This window comes from Sparus aurata, chromosome 9 (assembly GCF_900880675.1).
Source record: "Sparus aurata chromosome 9, fSpaAur1.1, whole genome shotgun sequence".
In the NCBI taxonomy this organism is placed as follows: domain Eukaryota; kingdom Metazoa; phylum Chordata; class Actinopteri; order Spariformes; family Sparidae; genus Sparus; species Sparus aurata.
This window is the reverse complement of record NC_044195.1, coordinates 35,927,040-35,943,501: the sequence shown is the minus strand read 5'-3', so window position 1 is coordinate 35,943,501 and position 16,462 is coordinate 35,927,040. Positions and strand designations below refer to the sequence as shown.

General features: G+C 41.7%; 1 protein-coding gene across 1 annotated transcript in view; it reads left to right on the top strand.

Annotated features, from left to right (window-relative positions):
- Positions 1-3,942, top strand: part of LOC115588753 (activin receptor type-2A-like) — a 21,162-nt gene extending 17,220 nt beyond the window's left edge. The window contains exon 10 of the mRNA XM_030429522.1: positions 109-3,942. Within this exon, the coding sequence (XP_030285382.1) occupies positions 109-303 (195 nt within the window). The 3' untranslated portion in view covers positions 304-3,942. The remainder of the gene's footprint in view (positions 1-108) is intronic.
- The last annotated feature ends 12,520 nt before the right edge of the window (positions 3,943-16,462 follow it).

The following is a 16,462-nucleotide window of genomic DNA, read 5'->3' as shown; positions in this document are numbered from 1 at the left end:
CCCTCACACCTTACCCATCATGCACCTCTCACACCTTACCCATCATGCACCCGTCACAAATACCCATAATGCCCCTCCAGCTGACCTGGTGTGTTGTGGTCCCTGCAGGGTCTGGTGCTGCTCTGTGAGACCATCGAGGAATGCTGGGATCACGAGGCTGAAGCTCGGCTGTCGGCCGGCTGCGTGGAGGAACGCGTCGTGCAGATGCAGCGGCAGGCGAGCGTCACGGCGCCCGAGGAGATCGTCACGGTTGTCACCATGGTGACCAACGTGGACTACCCACCTAAAGAGTCGAGCCTATGACCGGGCCAAGGACCAATCAGGACGGAGCAGGGACTCCCTCAGTGAGCGTTTTCTGTCTCTGATTCAGGTGAAGTGGAGCTGGTCAGGTGACCCGGTCAGGTGACCCACTCGGCGGTCATGTGACCCGCTGGACAACATGGCGGAGAGTCTGTTCCTCTCTGCAGGGTGAGCAGCACCGACCTCCACCCTCTGACATCAGTTCCTCTTTTTTATTACAAAATAAAAGACTTCCTGGACGAACTTTTTCTACCATAATGTGACGATAAAACCGTTTGTTTGGTTTCAGTATAAAAAAGGGCGACTGTAGTTTTTAGACACACTTGTTGTTTCTCTGAATGATGTGATGCCAATAAGAAACAGCTTCTGAATGTCTGTATCACCGCTGTATATATATATACAGATCATGAATATATAAATATATATACAGATATATTTCCATTGTCACCTGAGAGTCAGAGAGAAGAGTTTATTAATCAGGTTATTGATCAGGACAGAAAGACAAACATACCAGGAGAAACTTTAAACACTGACATATATGAACCATTTAAAGGTTTAATTGAAATCAAATCACAGAGATGAAGTGAAATATAACACAGATTGTAGTGAAGCTGAGATTACTTTATTTTATACACTATAACGAGATCACATGTTAATTATCTCAGAGTTGTTTTTGTTCTGACGGGTTAGTCATCCTGTAAACAAGCAAAGCTTTACTCTGTTATTGTAAAGCTACTTTATATTCATTATCCTCTAATGGACGATATGTTTCATAAACGATTCTAAATTTGTTCAATCAAAAGTCAGAAAAAGGTGAAAACCGTGTGAGTAGACGTCGTTCCTCTGAACCAAACTCCATTTAAGAATCTGTCATTTTAGTGTTTTCTTTGCTTGATTACTACGAGGAAAAGTAAAGAAAACTAAACTGAAGAAAACACAAGAAACACTAAAAACATGAGCTGATAGTTTTCAGTCTGTCTGTGAAGATGTTTTCTGATGTATTATGCACTAAATTAAATATAGAAAATATAGCATTAAATCAATATTGAAAATAATAATTAGTTTCTGTCCAGTTAACCTCACTTTACTCCGACCTTTGTATAATTTAAACCTTCCACAGAATTCGCTCGAAATTCATTTTGGATCTGAATCAATAAGACAATCAATCAAAACACGATTCTACGTTTTTATAAACCACAGAACGTTTTTTCAATCGTGACGACTTCAGATGTGAATCAGTTTCTCCTCGCCACAAACCAAAAGAGCAGAATCAGCTGATCGATCAATACCGCTGATCTGCTGTGAGTCTCCAGATTTGAATTAAGATTAAACACGAGCATCAGGACGTGAGTTCTTAAAGCATGTCTTTATTTTAATGTTATTTCTAATATTCACTGTTAGTTTCCTCTTTTTATTCTGTTTGTGGTTTCTTCTGAATCTATGGAGCCTCAAAACTGACAACATGTAGTTAAACATCAAAAGATCTAATTTAATAAATCAGTAAATTATTTTATTTTTATTTATTTATTGGCACAAGCAACAACGTGGACTTAAAAAAAACATTTAAACACTTTAGCACAAATAATACGTTAGGAATGAAAACGTGAGTATATAAAGAGATTAATTGTGAAACTATAAATCTGCTTTCTGACCTTCTTTTAGTCCTCAGCTGACCCCTGCAGGCCACCGTACGTCTGTCAGAGTAATGAACAATAGTCAAACTAAAGGGTGGACAAATAAAACTAGAGAAAGGAAAGAGTAACAACTAGTTTAATGTGTCTGATCAGATTATTTAAATATAAGTTCTGGATGTTATATTTCTGCTCATCTGATAATCTCTTGTCGGCTTCGTGGCTCCGTTTGTTTGATGGATTTCAAAACGTCTCAGGAAAGATTTTGTATTTTGTTTTTAGGCCAAAAACTCTTCTTTTCTCCGACGTTCGCTGCTTTTGTTTTTCTGCTGAGATAACAAACGTCGCTCGTTACCCAGCAGGCCGTTCTCCCCGATGTTCAAATCCGTGACCAGGTTGAATTTTAGGGCGAGTTAGAACGAAACGATCGGCTGATTTCAGCGTCGTCTCTGTCCTGCAGCAGTTTCACTGAAGGATGAGACGTTCTGACGTGACGTTTGTTCAGGCGAGACGTCGGGAGAATCCAGACTCAGAAACATCAGAAACATTCAGAGAGGCGTTCAGGGACCTGGTTTTCTAAACGCTGAACGTCCTCGGACTGGTTCCGGTCCGGTTCCGGTCCGCTGCCTCCTCCTCTGTCAGTGTTTCAGTGGCAGCAGCCGTCGACACTCAGCCGGTTTCTTTGTTTGATATTAGAGTCTGATCGACGGTCAGACGAGTTTAAAGCTGCACACTTTGTAAATATGAATGTTGTTTCAGATTGTGATTTTAGCATGAGTTTGTTTTTTATGGACACAGAATCCTTTATAATGTTAATATGACAAATAGATTTACGTTGTTTATTTTATATGATGATGATGATGATGATGTACAAATGACAAACAATCTGGGTTTATTAATTTATGTGCAAAACTCAGAACACTAACTTCCTGTGGAGGAAGGTGTGTGTGTGTGTGCGTGCGTGTGTGTGCGTGCGTGCGTGTGTGCGTGCGTGCGTGTGTGTGCGTGTGTGTGTGTGTGCGTGTGTGTGTGTTAGATACCTCAGACATCCCTGCTGGTGCTCACCTCTCATCACGACATCATCACGACATCATCGTCCTCCTGCAGCGTCGATCAGGGCGACCCCTCCTCGGCTCCTCCCCCTCGGCTCCTCCCCCTCGGCTCCTCCCCCTCTCCCGTTTGTTTTATTTAAATATTTGATGTGAACGAGAGAAAAAAACTGTTTTTCTCTTACTTTTTCTTTTTTTTCGTCAAAAGTGGACAGAAGCTCATTGAAACAGAAACAGTTGGAGGTTTTATTAGTAAGACTTTTCTGCTCTCTGGTCACTTTAACGCCCTTCTTTAAGAAAACGTCGTCGTTTTGTGTGAATAAATCTCAAACATGAATGTTGAAGACTCGCAGCATCAGAACACTTTATTATTATTATTATTTGTTTTATTATTATTATTCCTGAATTGATTCTAATGTGACGTTCTGAGCTCAGAGTCGAGCATCAGCCTGAGAATCTGACGATGTAAAATTTATTCCTGAGTTCATCCTGGACCGATGGAACAGCTCAGTGATCCAGTTTGGATCAGCTGATACCAGGAAAACCAGTCGAGTGTTGTAAAAAAATAAAACCAGATTAGAGATAAAACAGTTTCATTTTTAAAGACGTTTAAGTTCAAACTGGATGAATTGTTCCTCCTGAACTCTGCTGAGTAATCAATCAATCAATCAATCAATAATGAATCAATAAACACATCAGATGTGTTTGCAGTTGGATTTGATGTTTTCCTCTGACTGGTCTTTATGTTTTATATTAGATATGAACACATTAATGTTTGAATTCTCTCCCTGAATATTTTCACCCTGCAGCTCAGACCAACACGACGGTGCGTTCACTGACTGTCGGCAGTTTAAGTTCTGTGTATTTAAACGGTTCGAGGGCTTCTGTTGGAGGTGATTGTTGAATATTGTACAGAAGAAAATGTTGTTTCCCCTGAAATAAAGTACAGTGACTGCTCTGCATCCCTCCTCGTCTGCTGCTCTTCTTCACGTGTTTCTGTCTCTTGTAACTTCAGCAGAAGTTCTCCATGAAGTTCTTTCTTTCATTGTCTAAAAATCATCATGTCTGTTGGTCCCAGTGATGTGACGAGTGGTCACTCTTCAGGTGTGAAGTGACGGCCTGAAGCTTCCTCCATGTAGAGTCTGTGGCAGAGAAACCAAACTGCCACAAGAGGGAGACAAAAGCTCAAAACTCAGCTTTAAAACAAGTTCAGATGGTGTGTGTGTGTGTGTAGTAAGCTGTGATAGAATATAACTAAGTAAATTTACTCTAGTAGTCTACTTCAGTACAATTGTGATGTACCCTTTTCTTGAGTATTTCCATTTTCTGCCTCTTCCACTTAACGACATTTTGGAGGCAAATATTGTACTTTTTACCTCACTTCATTTATTTGATAACCTCAGTTACTAGTTTACTTTTGTACTAAGTTGCTCATTTTTAAACGTTTTAATTTTAACAGCAATCTGATTTAAAAAAATCAACGAAACGAACAGATTCTGATCAGAAAACTGTCGGATATCAGATCGATTCACTGAACAAGTTGAGAAGCGGTCGACCGTAAACAGAGTAAATATACAGGTAAATATGTGTGTTTGACTCCAGTACCACACTGACACATAAAGTAGTGATCCTGTTTGAATTGTGTCATGAATCACACATGATGTTTGTCAGTTTGTCATCAGACTGGAAATACAACATTATAAAGACGTCACAGTATTGTCAGTGACGTCGTTTCCTAACTTAAACATCATAGAGCTGCTCCTGTATATCAGCAGCTGAAAGAATTGAACCAGAACCAGAACTGCAGTTGTCAATATGAGCAGATTTATCATGATGTTCATCTTGTTCCGACCTTTTCTGACACAGTTGGCTCCATATTGGTTCTGGTGACGGGTTGATGAGATGTTGTAGTTCACTGAGCTTTAACACAAAATTACAACAATTACAACAAACTTACAAACATCACGTGTGAGATTCATGACACAATTCAGACTGGATCAATACTTTATTTCTCTCCTCTCGTTGACCGGTGTACAGATTTTAGGTCCCATCAGGTCCGATGGAAGGGGCGTGGCTTCAGGCGATTCTTCACATGAAGAAGAATCAATAAGACTTTTAATAAATTAGTTTAAATATATTTTTAGCAATGTACATATTATATCTGCTATAGCTAGTGAGTAAAATGTCCTGTTATAAAAAAGCTGATTAAAAATGTTGTCCGCCTTTAGTGACATGTGACGCATTTCCGGCCCGGTGTTGCACATGCGCAGGAGGTCTCGCGGCGCACTAACGGCAGTTGAACAGCAGGCGGCAGCAGAAGTCTGGTCGGTCGTTGTAATTTGGACCTGAGCAGCCGGACATGAGGAGGACGGTACACTCGGTGTTTCTGAGCTGGATTAACGAGAACATTCAGATAAATGTGTTATTTTACTCTCCCAGCCTCATAACGTCTTTCTGTTAGCTAGCTTCATCTCGTGGACGCGTCTCCATGGACAAGCCAGTGACTGTCTCCCTCCCGGACCTTCATCCTCCGTCCCGCCAACATCTGGAGCCTTCGTCTGCAGCGTGACCAGCGACCAGTGACTGTAAGTGTCCCTGTCTGCTTCTGTTATAATGACACTAGTTCACTTAGTCCATAGCACTGGATTATGGAGAGAGTGTTAACAAAATTTTTCATGTTCAAGATTTTTTGGGCGGGCCTAAGCTCCGGTCTCCATGACACACTGGAGCCCTGAACTCAACTGATAAACTGGTCAACTGAACATGACCGCTCCCCCCATTCATAGTTTTCACATGACGTCATGCTCTCAGTAGTCCAGTGATGTAGTGAAAATACCGTTACAGAGGTGATAAAAGCACAACATTTAGCATCGTGTTTCCTAAAGGTCTATAGTGAACTTTTGGCCTAGGAGCCCTCAGAAAAATGATCAATCATTCATTTAATCATTATTAATGGAATATGCTCAATAACACAGCAGTTTTCAAGTTCCTGCAAAAGATTAAGTGTTCAAATGAATCCCACAGTTAACATTTTATATATTTATTTATGTTTATGAACTTTTACATAACTAAAGCTTCAATACATGTCAAAGTATTGAAAACGTATAATATTTTTTGGCCCTGTAATTGATAATTATGAGTCATTACAGTTGCATTTGCAATGAGGTGAGCAGTCTAGATTTGCTTTGCCACATTTGCAGGTGAAACATCCCCCTTACAGCAACATTTAAAACATTATCTGCAGGCTGTGGGGACCTCTGGAAGTGTCATCCAAACTGGTTCCCATGACACTGATTCGTTGGTCCATCCATAGTCCCTTGGAGAAGGAATACCTTGCTGTGAGAGTGTGCTGGTTGCCGAGATCCCAGTCTGATAAACTGCCCGTCTGATGTGCTGCAGCAGCGTATCTTGGGTGGGTGGCAGTTTCTCTATTGTCCTACTCCCATGGTAGAAGAGTTCTTTCCTCGTCTGGACAATGGAGCTTGAAGGACTGGACTTGTCATACAAGATGACAGTCAGTCTCTCAAGCTTTTGGAACTACCATGAAGCAGCAACTAATTTTTAGAATGGATTTCTGGCAAGGGAAGCAAATACTTTAGTAGCTTCATCATAGGCTTGCCAGGCCCACCAAACTGACTTCTTACCCTTCCCGTTGAAAGCAGATGTTGTATCACAACCTGAATAGGCATGGAACATCAACAGTGCTTGAGACTTGTCCGTACCCAGACTTTTACATATACTATTGATATGGTAAAATCTGTTTGGTTTTTTTTGCCAAAAGCCATCTAGTCATGTCAGTCAAAGGTTGAATCACATGAAATCATGGAATAAACCTGCAAGAATCACAATGACATCAGTGTCCACAGTACGCACATGGACAGTTTTTGCTCCTTGCTCCAGGGCATGCTGTATATGAACCACAGTCTGGGTGTCTGTCTCTTCATTATTACTACTGCTCATGATGCTGCCGGAACCAAAGGAAGATATAGCTTACCTTGATGTGATATACGCAGTGACGGACGGGTAATCCAGGATTTGGGCAGATGCCAGAGGGGCCGTTGGACCTCGTGGGCTGTTTGGGCCAGCTGACCAATCAGAGATCAGCCCCAAGATTGTTTCTCTCTGCCCCCTTTCAAGCATCAATAAAGTTATAATGCCATATTAAAGCCAAGTTTCTCCAATTCCTTGCACACTACACAGTCTGGTAATCTCATCTGTATTTATATACCACATACAACTCTCTATATCACAGTCATGGATACCTTCTACAGTCACAAACTTTTACATCAGTCTGCATTGTTCTGTAGCAAAATGTCTTATTCAGATGTTCAAAAACGTGCACGGTTTGAAATAAAACAAATCTACCTTTTTATTTGATTATTTGTTTGCAAAGTTCAAATGAAGCAATGCCTTCTGGGAATTTCAAGACTGAATCAAGTAGAGCGTCTGCCGTCTAGATCTTCTGCTTCAGTGAGTGCTGTCGTCCAACCAGAGCACTCTAAAGCTGGCTTTATACCTCCAGATTACAAAGCCCTAAAGGACACTGCACATAACAACAACAGTACAACAAAACAGGTGACAATTTAGTGCAAGTGAGGATAAATAAATAAATAAGAATGTGCTGAAGGACACACATATGAGGTAAAAAAAGAGGCAGAACTGCGCCCCCTGCTGTCAAAAAGGAGCTTCTGCAGAGTGGGTCGATGCAGCAGGTGGACACGTGCCAGAGAGAGAAAGAGACTTCTGTTTGATTATTTATGTCGCCATTTCTGTCGGGAGTTGGAGTTTATGGAGTGATTTCCGAGGAAGACCATGGAGGAGAGAATTACAGTAGTCCAGATGAGATGTAACCAGGGTGTTTACAAGAATAGCAGTGCATGCTGGTGTGAGTGAGTGATGCTGCGTAGATGGAAGTATGAAGACCGGGTAACATTATTGATGTGGTATGGCTGTAAAGATACACGAAACTCACGATTCAGTGTGTATCACGATTTTTGACCCTCGGTTCCATACAAACCTCGACTTCTGTATATGATACTCTTCTGATAGTATCAGAGGCTCAGTAGGGGAGACTGGGGTAAGATGAGCCATTTTTCATATTTAGGATCACTACATGAAGGCAATCATTGTTTTGTTACTAACTAATATATCTGCATATATTTCAGGATGTTGTGCATCCCTTCAAACAAACAGAATGAGTGTAAACATAACTGTTTCCATAATATAGTGGTCTTGTGGACCAACAGAAAAAGAACTCAGTTCTTTTTGTGTTCACATTGTGAGTTTATTACAAAGAGGACTGGGTTCTCTTTCTGTAAATTGGTAGAGTAGAAGTAGGCTTGGTGGAGATATAGAGCTGGGTATCATCAGCATAGCAGTGGAATTGAATATGAAATTTCCTGAGAATGTGTTCAAGGGGCAGAGGGTAAATAGTGAACAGGAGGGGGCCGAGGACAGAGTCCTGGGGAACACCGCTGGAGACTGGAGAGGAGCAGGATCTTAGGTTCTTGAGTCTGACAAATTGTGTGCCACCAGTGAGAGAGGATTTCAGCCAAGCCAGAGGGATGTCAGTGATTCCACTGGAGGCCAGCCTGTAAAGGCTTCATCTCACTTTGCGGGTGCCTTGGCAGGTACCAGGTAATGGAAGATAGGACAGAAAATGGTATTAGTTGTGAAATAACAATTGACCTTTACCCTCCCTTCAAAGTTTGAATCTATAAGATAGATGCAATATATGTGAGCATCTGCTGTGATACTAGCAATGTTAAGATCATGCACAGGATTGAAAGTCTAATCTTGGCACCAGAGGAACCCATAAAAACGTAAAGAACATAGCTTCCTGTAATAAAACTGCAAAAAGAGGTGTTCCTGAGCAGGTCACGCTCTGTAGGATCTGTAAAGAAAATGTAATACCTCATACAAATCTTTAGGGAAGATTGTATTTTCCATGATATAAACTGTGAACAATAAAAGCACAAATCATATGGATATAATAGGAAACACAGATATAAACAAGGCTGCAAAACATATGTCACACAGTGAAGCCAGGCATTTGAAATCAGATCTTAAAAAAAGATAGAGGGAGCGGTCATGTCACTCAATGACGCCAGGCATTTTAAAACAGATATTAAGAAGTGATACAGGGTGCAGTCCTGTCACGCGATGACAACTGAAGTGTAATTAAAGCTGTGAGTTTCCTGCATGAAACAGGCTAAGCTGGCATGTGGTGTTTGCTTTTTGGTGTCTGAATGTTTTGGCATACGATCACTGTAAACAAGCAAAAAGCCATTTGAGCTGTGAAATGATGAAATTAGTTTGAAGGTTCATTTAGTTCATCGTTTTGCAACTTTCTTGGGTTTGTTTTGCTAGATGTTCCGTTGAAGGTGAAGCTTTAAATCTAATGTAATGCTGAATGGTTTAATGAATAATAAAGCATCATACGTTCATCATCATATTTCTAAACTACAGCATTGCATTAGAATTATAAAATAAGAGTTTTGTTTTAAGTAATATTAGCAATTTAAAGCAATGTAAAGTAAACAGTCCTCTGTTTGTACTAAATACTACAACATCCATAGTAATAATAAAACTGTTGATCTATACGTGGGACAAACTACAGGTGTGAACACGTCTTCAGAACTGAATCAGTACTCTTTATAATGAACTCAATGAATGAAGAAGAAGATGTGTTCACAGAAAATATTTGAAAAGTTGTTTTTATTGAATCAACATATTATCTCTTACATAGTACAAAGAGTCATACTTTGACTTATGAATCAGAGCTTTGATTAAAGCAGCTGCAGTAAGAGAGTTAAACAAAGTTAAAACAGGATGATTGACATCCATGATGAAGTTTTTTACAGCAGATATTTCATTAACTGTAGCAGGGTAAACACATTTCTAATGATAGTATTTGACACATAGGTGAACTGGACTGTTGATTAAATTAATTAAGTTTAAGAAACGTCACAGTTATTTATTTGGCTTCAGTAATTAATAAGAGCTGTTCTGTTGCTTGTTGCATCACATTAAGACATTAAAAAACAAAACTAGTCATCAAAAGCAGATTATTTACTGTGAGCTTTTTACACTATTTGTATTTGTTGAACGGCCTCATCATTTCTTGGACACTTCAGTAATCCCCTCAGAGTCTCATGGAAGAGAACATGAACATCCAACACAACGTTCTGATAGGTGTCATTCCACCTTCTGACATCAGTCTGATAGTCGTCATCTCTGGTGTGATGCATCAGCACTAAAATGACACGTTTGTCACCTGGAAAGACAAATATGAGACAAAGTTGAGAGATCAACTTCTCTCATAGAACACAAATATTACAGGATTGTTAAACTGCTCAGTACAGGTAGGAGCAATTTAATTCATAATTGTACACATTCATGAATTTAATTAATTTTCTCACAAGATGACCACGTTTACATATCCAGCTGATTGAACTGCTGTTGGGAGGTGGGATCAAAATATAAAGTATAAGAGAAATGTATTTGTGCTAACTGTGAACACTAAGGACAGGAATCACAGAGTCACTCACAATATATGATTCATTTATTCAACAGTAGCATCATGATACGGAGATTATCAATAGACTGCAAAACAATCATTTACATTTTAAAGCATTTATCAGACACTTTAGTCCAAAGTGACTTACAGTAATTCATACATTCATACACTGATGGTGGCGGCTGCCATGCAAGGTGCCGACCAGCACATCAGGAGCAGTCTGGGGTTCAGTATCTTGCCCAAGGACACTTAGACATGCAGACCACGGGAATCAAACCAGCTACCTTCAGATAACAAGACGCATCTAACAATACAATATCTGCCAAACTGAAGAACACAAATACCCCTAAAAAGGGAATCAGAATCAGAAATCCTTTAATGTCCTGCAGACGGGGAAATTTGTTTGTCGCAGCAGCAGAATATCACAAGAACAGAGCAATAGCAAAATGTACAAAATAATTTAAAAGGAACAAAAAATAGAATCGACGTATATACATATTTACATGATATAGTGCAAAAATGAGCAACACATTTTTATATAGAGATTTTATATATAGATAGTAAGGTACTTGTAAGATGTCACCATCTCAATGTCTGTTCCCAGGATGTTCACCTGTGTGCAGGGTTGTTTGTGCCTGCAGAAATCCATCACCAGCTCTTTGGTCTTCCCGGCGTTGAGCTGGAGGTGGTTCTGCTGGCACCAGTCCACAAAATCCCGAATAAGCTCTCTGTAGGCTCTGTCGTCCCTGATGAGGCCGACGATAGCAGAGTCGTCAGAGAACTTCTGTAGATGGCAGTGAGGTGATTGGTGGTAGAAGTCTGCGGTGTACAGGGTGAACAGGAAAGGGGCCAGGACTGTTCCCTGTGGGGCCCCTGTACTGCAGATTATTGTGTCCGACACGTAGTCACATACTGTGGCCGGTTAGTGAGGTTATCCAGGATCCAGGATGTGTGGTGTTGGTTCACCCCTGTGAGCTGCAGCTTGTCCCCCAGGAGTGCAGGCTGTATAGTGTTGAAAGCACTGGAGAAGTCAAAGACCATGATCCTCACAGTGCTTCCAGGTGAGACAGTGCAGCAGAGATGACTGGGTCGGGGGAGGGGTGGGTGTCTGATCAAACCTATTGAAGAATAGGTTCATGTCGTTCACCCACGTCTGGTCCCCCGCAGCCTGGGAGTCTGGAGTCCTCTGCCCTGAGATAGTTTTAAGGCTTTTACAGACTCCACTGATGTTCCTCTGCTGCAGCTGGTTCTCCATCTTCCTCCTGTAGCTGTTCTTCCCCTCTCTGATCTTCCTCCTGTAGCTGTTCTTCCCCTCTCTGATCTTCCTCCTGTAGCTGTTCTTCCCCTCTCTGATCTTCCTCCTGTAGCTGTTCTTCCCCTCTCTGATCTTCCTCCTGTAGCTGTTCTTCCCCTCTCTGATCTTCCTCCAGTAGCTGTTCTTCCCCTCTCTGATCTTCCTCCTGTAGCTGTTCTTCCCCTCTCTGATCTTCCTCCTGTAGCTGTTCTTCCCCTCTCTGATCTTCCTCCTGTAGCTGTTCTTCCCCTCTCTGATCTTCCTCCAGTAGCTGTTCTTCCCCTCTCTGATCTTCCTCCTGTAGCTGTTCTTCCCCTCTCTGATCTTCCTCCTGTAGCTGTTCTTCCCCTCTCTGATCTTCCTCCTGTAGCTGTTCTTCCCCTCTCTGATCTTCCTCCTGTAGCTGTTCTTCCCCTCTCTGATCTTCCTCCTCAGCTCCTTCTGCACAGCCTTCAGCTCCTCCTTGTTTCCTCTTTTTCTCCTTAAGAAGGGCCTTTATGTCAGGATTAATCCAGGGTTTGCTGTTTGAAAAGCACTGTACAGTCCTGGTGGGTACAGTGTTATCAACACAGAAGTTTATATAGTCCGTTATTCAGCCTGTTAAGCTGTCGATGTCCTCCCTATGAGAAACGTACAGTTCTTCCTACACAGTGGAGTCAAAGCAGTCCCTCAGAGCCTCCTCAGACTCCTCAGTCCTGCTTTAACTGTGCAGGTTTCCACTGGTTGCCTGTTTACGAGGGGCTTGTACACAGGCAGGAGATGCACCAGGTTGTGGTCAGATCTTCCAGGGGAGGGAGGGGGGATGAGTTGTATACCTCCTTGCTGTTGGCATTCAATAAGTCCAGTGTTTTATTGTCTCTGGTGTGGCAGGTGACATACTGTGTGAATGTGGGCAGAGTGGAGGACAGAGAGGCATGATTGAAGTCTCCAGAGATGAGGAAGAGGAAGAGGAAGAGGGCCTGTGGTGCTGTCTGCAGTGAGCTTGTGACTGAGTGAAGAACATCACAAGCTGCATCAGCGTTAGCAGAGGGGGGGATGTACACAGCGAACACAATCACCTGTGTGAACTCCCTCGGGAGGTAGTACGGCCTCATGCTAACCGCTAAAAGTTCGATGTCCTTACTGCAGACCTGTTCTTTAACAGTGATGTGCCCAGAGTTACACCATCTGTCATTAACAAACACAGCCAGCCCTCCTCCTTTCCTCTTACTGCTCTATGCCATCCTGTCTGCTCTATCCTCTGCTCTATTCTATATTTATCTTTTATCTTAAGTTAATAAGCGTGCTGCATATTAAAACATCAACCAATCAGCTCCGAAAATAAGTCCAAAGCTGGGTGAAAGTCTACATTTGAGTGAATGGCAACGAATCTGCGCAAATTGAAATTCCCTGGATCAGCCACACTGTTATGGACACCCCGGCAGAAACGTCTTCGCCAAGGTCAGCTAAGCCAAAGATGGATACCGAGTCCCTGAAACCCTGAAATCAGAGATTCTTCTCTCGCTGAAAACTGAAATTTCAGCTGTGATAAAATCAGAAATGAAAATCGCACTTGCCGAAGACTTCGACTTCCTTAAAAGTAAGTTGCAGGTAGTAAAAGCATAAGTAAAAAACAACACGGCGGTGATCAGTCTGAGACCGACCAAATGTAAACCACAATCCAGGACATGAAGACTCGAATGTCAACATGGTCAGACGAGATGGTGACTTTGCAGACCACAGTAAATACCTTAAAGACGGAGGTGACAGAGCTCTGAGATAAATGTGAGAACATGGAAGGAAGAGCGCGGCGGTGCAACATCAGAATACTGGATCGAGCTCCACGACATGGATCTCGAAGCTGCTGCGAGATGTGCTACAGCTGGATAAAGTTGTGCTCCTTGACCGCTCACACAGAAGTCTGGCTCCATGAAAACACAAGACTGTGCTGAGGTACTGAGCTGAGAGGCACCCGCGCTCCACTTCTGTACAACAGGGAGATACTTTCTATCTTTCGGGATTATACTGCAAGAGTTGCCAAAGCCAGAGCTTCATTCACCGAGGTCAGAAAGCTGCTCCACAGAATGTCCGGTTTGGCATACTCTTTCCAGCCCGTCTCTGTGTCACACACAACGGAGAAGAAAAGGAATTCACCGACGCATAAAAAACGATGACCTACGTTAAGAAGCACATCATCCCTGCAGCAGAGTAGCGTGAGTGAGACTGTTTTTGTGCTTCACCTCAGATTCCATCTATTCTGACAATATTTTATCTGTTTACATTCGTGGAGAGGTAACTAAACTGGCTATACCCAATGGACTAATGTCACTGCTACTACTCTGAAGGACTGTTACAGTGTCACCAGCTTATGTTGTGTAGAGTGGTCAATGTTTGAGTAATGAATGTAAAATGACTTGACCAAGAGACCCATTCTCTCTCCCTTTTTCTTTGACAATGCTGATCACCTTTGCTCATAGGCTAAATAGTGTTTTGTTACAACTCAGAGGTGCAAAGTTCTGTCTGATTATCCCTGATGATGCTAACTTTTCTGCCTATTACAAAACATATTTGTGTATGATGTGGCTAATCCACTGTGTTTATCTTCTTTTTATTGTTTCTCTTACTTGAATACATTGCAGACATTATAATGCTACAATAACAATGCGCTAAATTGGTTTTCATGAAGCGGTTGATGGGAGCTTGAACGGTTGGCTCTTCCAACACAAACACATAAGTGTGGATTCGTTCCACAGGGGTACCATGTTCACCTTGTTCTTTTAGGTACTAGGTGGGGTGGGGGGAATGGGGACTATACCAGACTTGTTCATTTCTTGGATTTATTTTTTCTATGTCTTTCTTCCTCTCTGTTTATTCAGCCAGGTGTAAATTACAAGTGCATGGCATCTCTTACTCAGTAGGTTATGACTGATCCTAATTCTACCAGAGGGCTGGATGGATTCTCAGTTAACTTTGTGAGTTGGAACGTTAAGTCACTTAATCATCCAGGTATTTACACACTTAAAACAACTTAAAACCGATATTGCATTTCTTCAAGAGACGCACTTGCGCACGACAGACTTGTTCCGAATAAAGAGAGGATCGTCAGGACAAGTTTATCACTCTAATTTCCACTAAAAGACTAGGGGGGAAGCCATCCTAATTGATAAAAATATACCATTTACAATGACTAATGTTGATTCTGATCCAGCAGGGCACTACATTATTGTGATGGGTCAACTTTTTTCATTTCCGGTCATCCTGGCCAACATTTATGCACCAAATTGGGAAAATCCAGCATTCTTCTCAAATTTTTTTCTTGCTTACCAAACATGACATCACACCATCTTATCCTTGGTGGTGATATATATTAAATACTGTCCCCTGCCTTGGATCGCAGCTCCTCCAAAAAGACTTCTCTGTCTAAATCAGCATGCACTTTCCTGCTTTTTCTTAAAACATATGGTATAGCGGATGTGTGGCGTTTTTGTAATCCCACTTCTAGGGCATACTCCTTTTACTCCCCAGTTCATAAGAGTTACTCTTGTATAGATACTTTTTTCCTGGATAAAAGACTTCTTTCTGCTGTAATCAAGTGTGATTATGAAGCCATAGTCATTTCAGATCATGGTCCCTTAACCTTGAATATCTGCATACTTAAAACACAGTATGGCTACCGCCGTTGGAGACTTTATCCTCTTCTCTTATCAGAAGAGTCTTTTATCAATTTATTTCATCTGAAATAAAATTATTTCTTGATACTAATCAAACGCCAGGAATGTCCTGTTCAACAATATGGGAATCTCTAAAAGCATGTCTACAGGGCCAGATCATTTCTTATCGTGCAAATAAAAAGAAAACTAATAAAGCATACCTTAAAGAACTAACAGATCAGATACTAGAGCTAGATATATTATACAGTCATCAACCCTCTGCTGACATAATGAAAAAGCTTCTGTCCTTGCAGACCGAATTTGATATCCTATCAAAACAGCAAGCTGAATACCTCCTCTCCAAGTCTCGACACGAATGCTACGAACATGGAGAAAAAATTGGAAGAATTCTCGATCATCAGTTACGACAAAGAACTGCCAATCAGACTATACCTGTAATCAATGATGAACCAGCTTTGAAGAATAGAGAGAGCCTCAACAACACCCTCCACGGTGGAGGATTTTTCAAGACCCCTACATGTTCCATCCTTACAGGGCGCTCACACCAAAAGTGATAAAATCGCCTGTGGTCGCTCTGGTCGCTCACATCGCGTCGCTGCAGTTGCCTGGGTGGCAGCGACTGAAGCGACTAAAGCGACCCAAGGGGCGGGTCTTTCAAGCAGCAGGTATAGGTCTTATATAGGATATATATAATAATCCTTTTGGTTCCAGCGTTATTTCCAGCTTCCTACAATACACAACATCTCTATCTCCCCCTCTGCATATAGACACAGCATGTCACCTATGATCTGCATTTATTTACATGTAGCCTTCCTACAGTAACCTACAACTCACCAGACAGTCCCACAACGTCTGCAGACTTCCTCCAAGCCTCATTTTTTTCCTGTTGTCTCTATAGACAAACAGGCTGGTGTCATATAGTTCTGGGAAACCGCAATTATTAGTTTCTCATCCATTGTTTGATTTGATTTTCCGCCTTTTTCCGCCTTCGGAATCCAGATCAGCCCCCAATTGGCTGT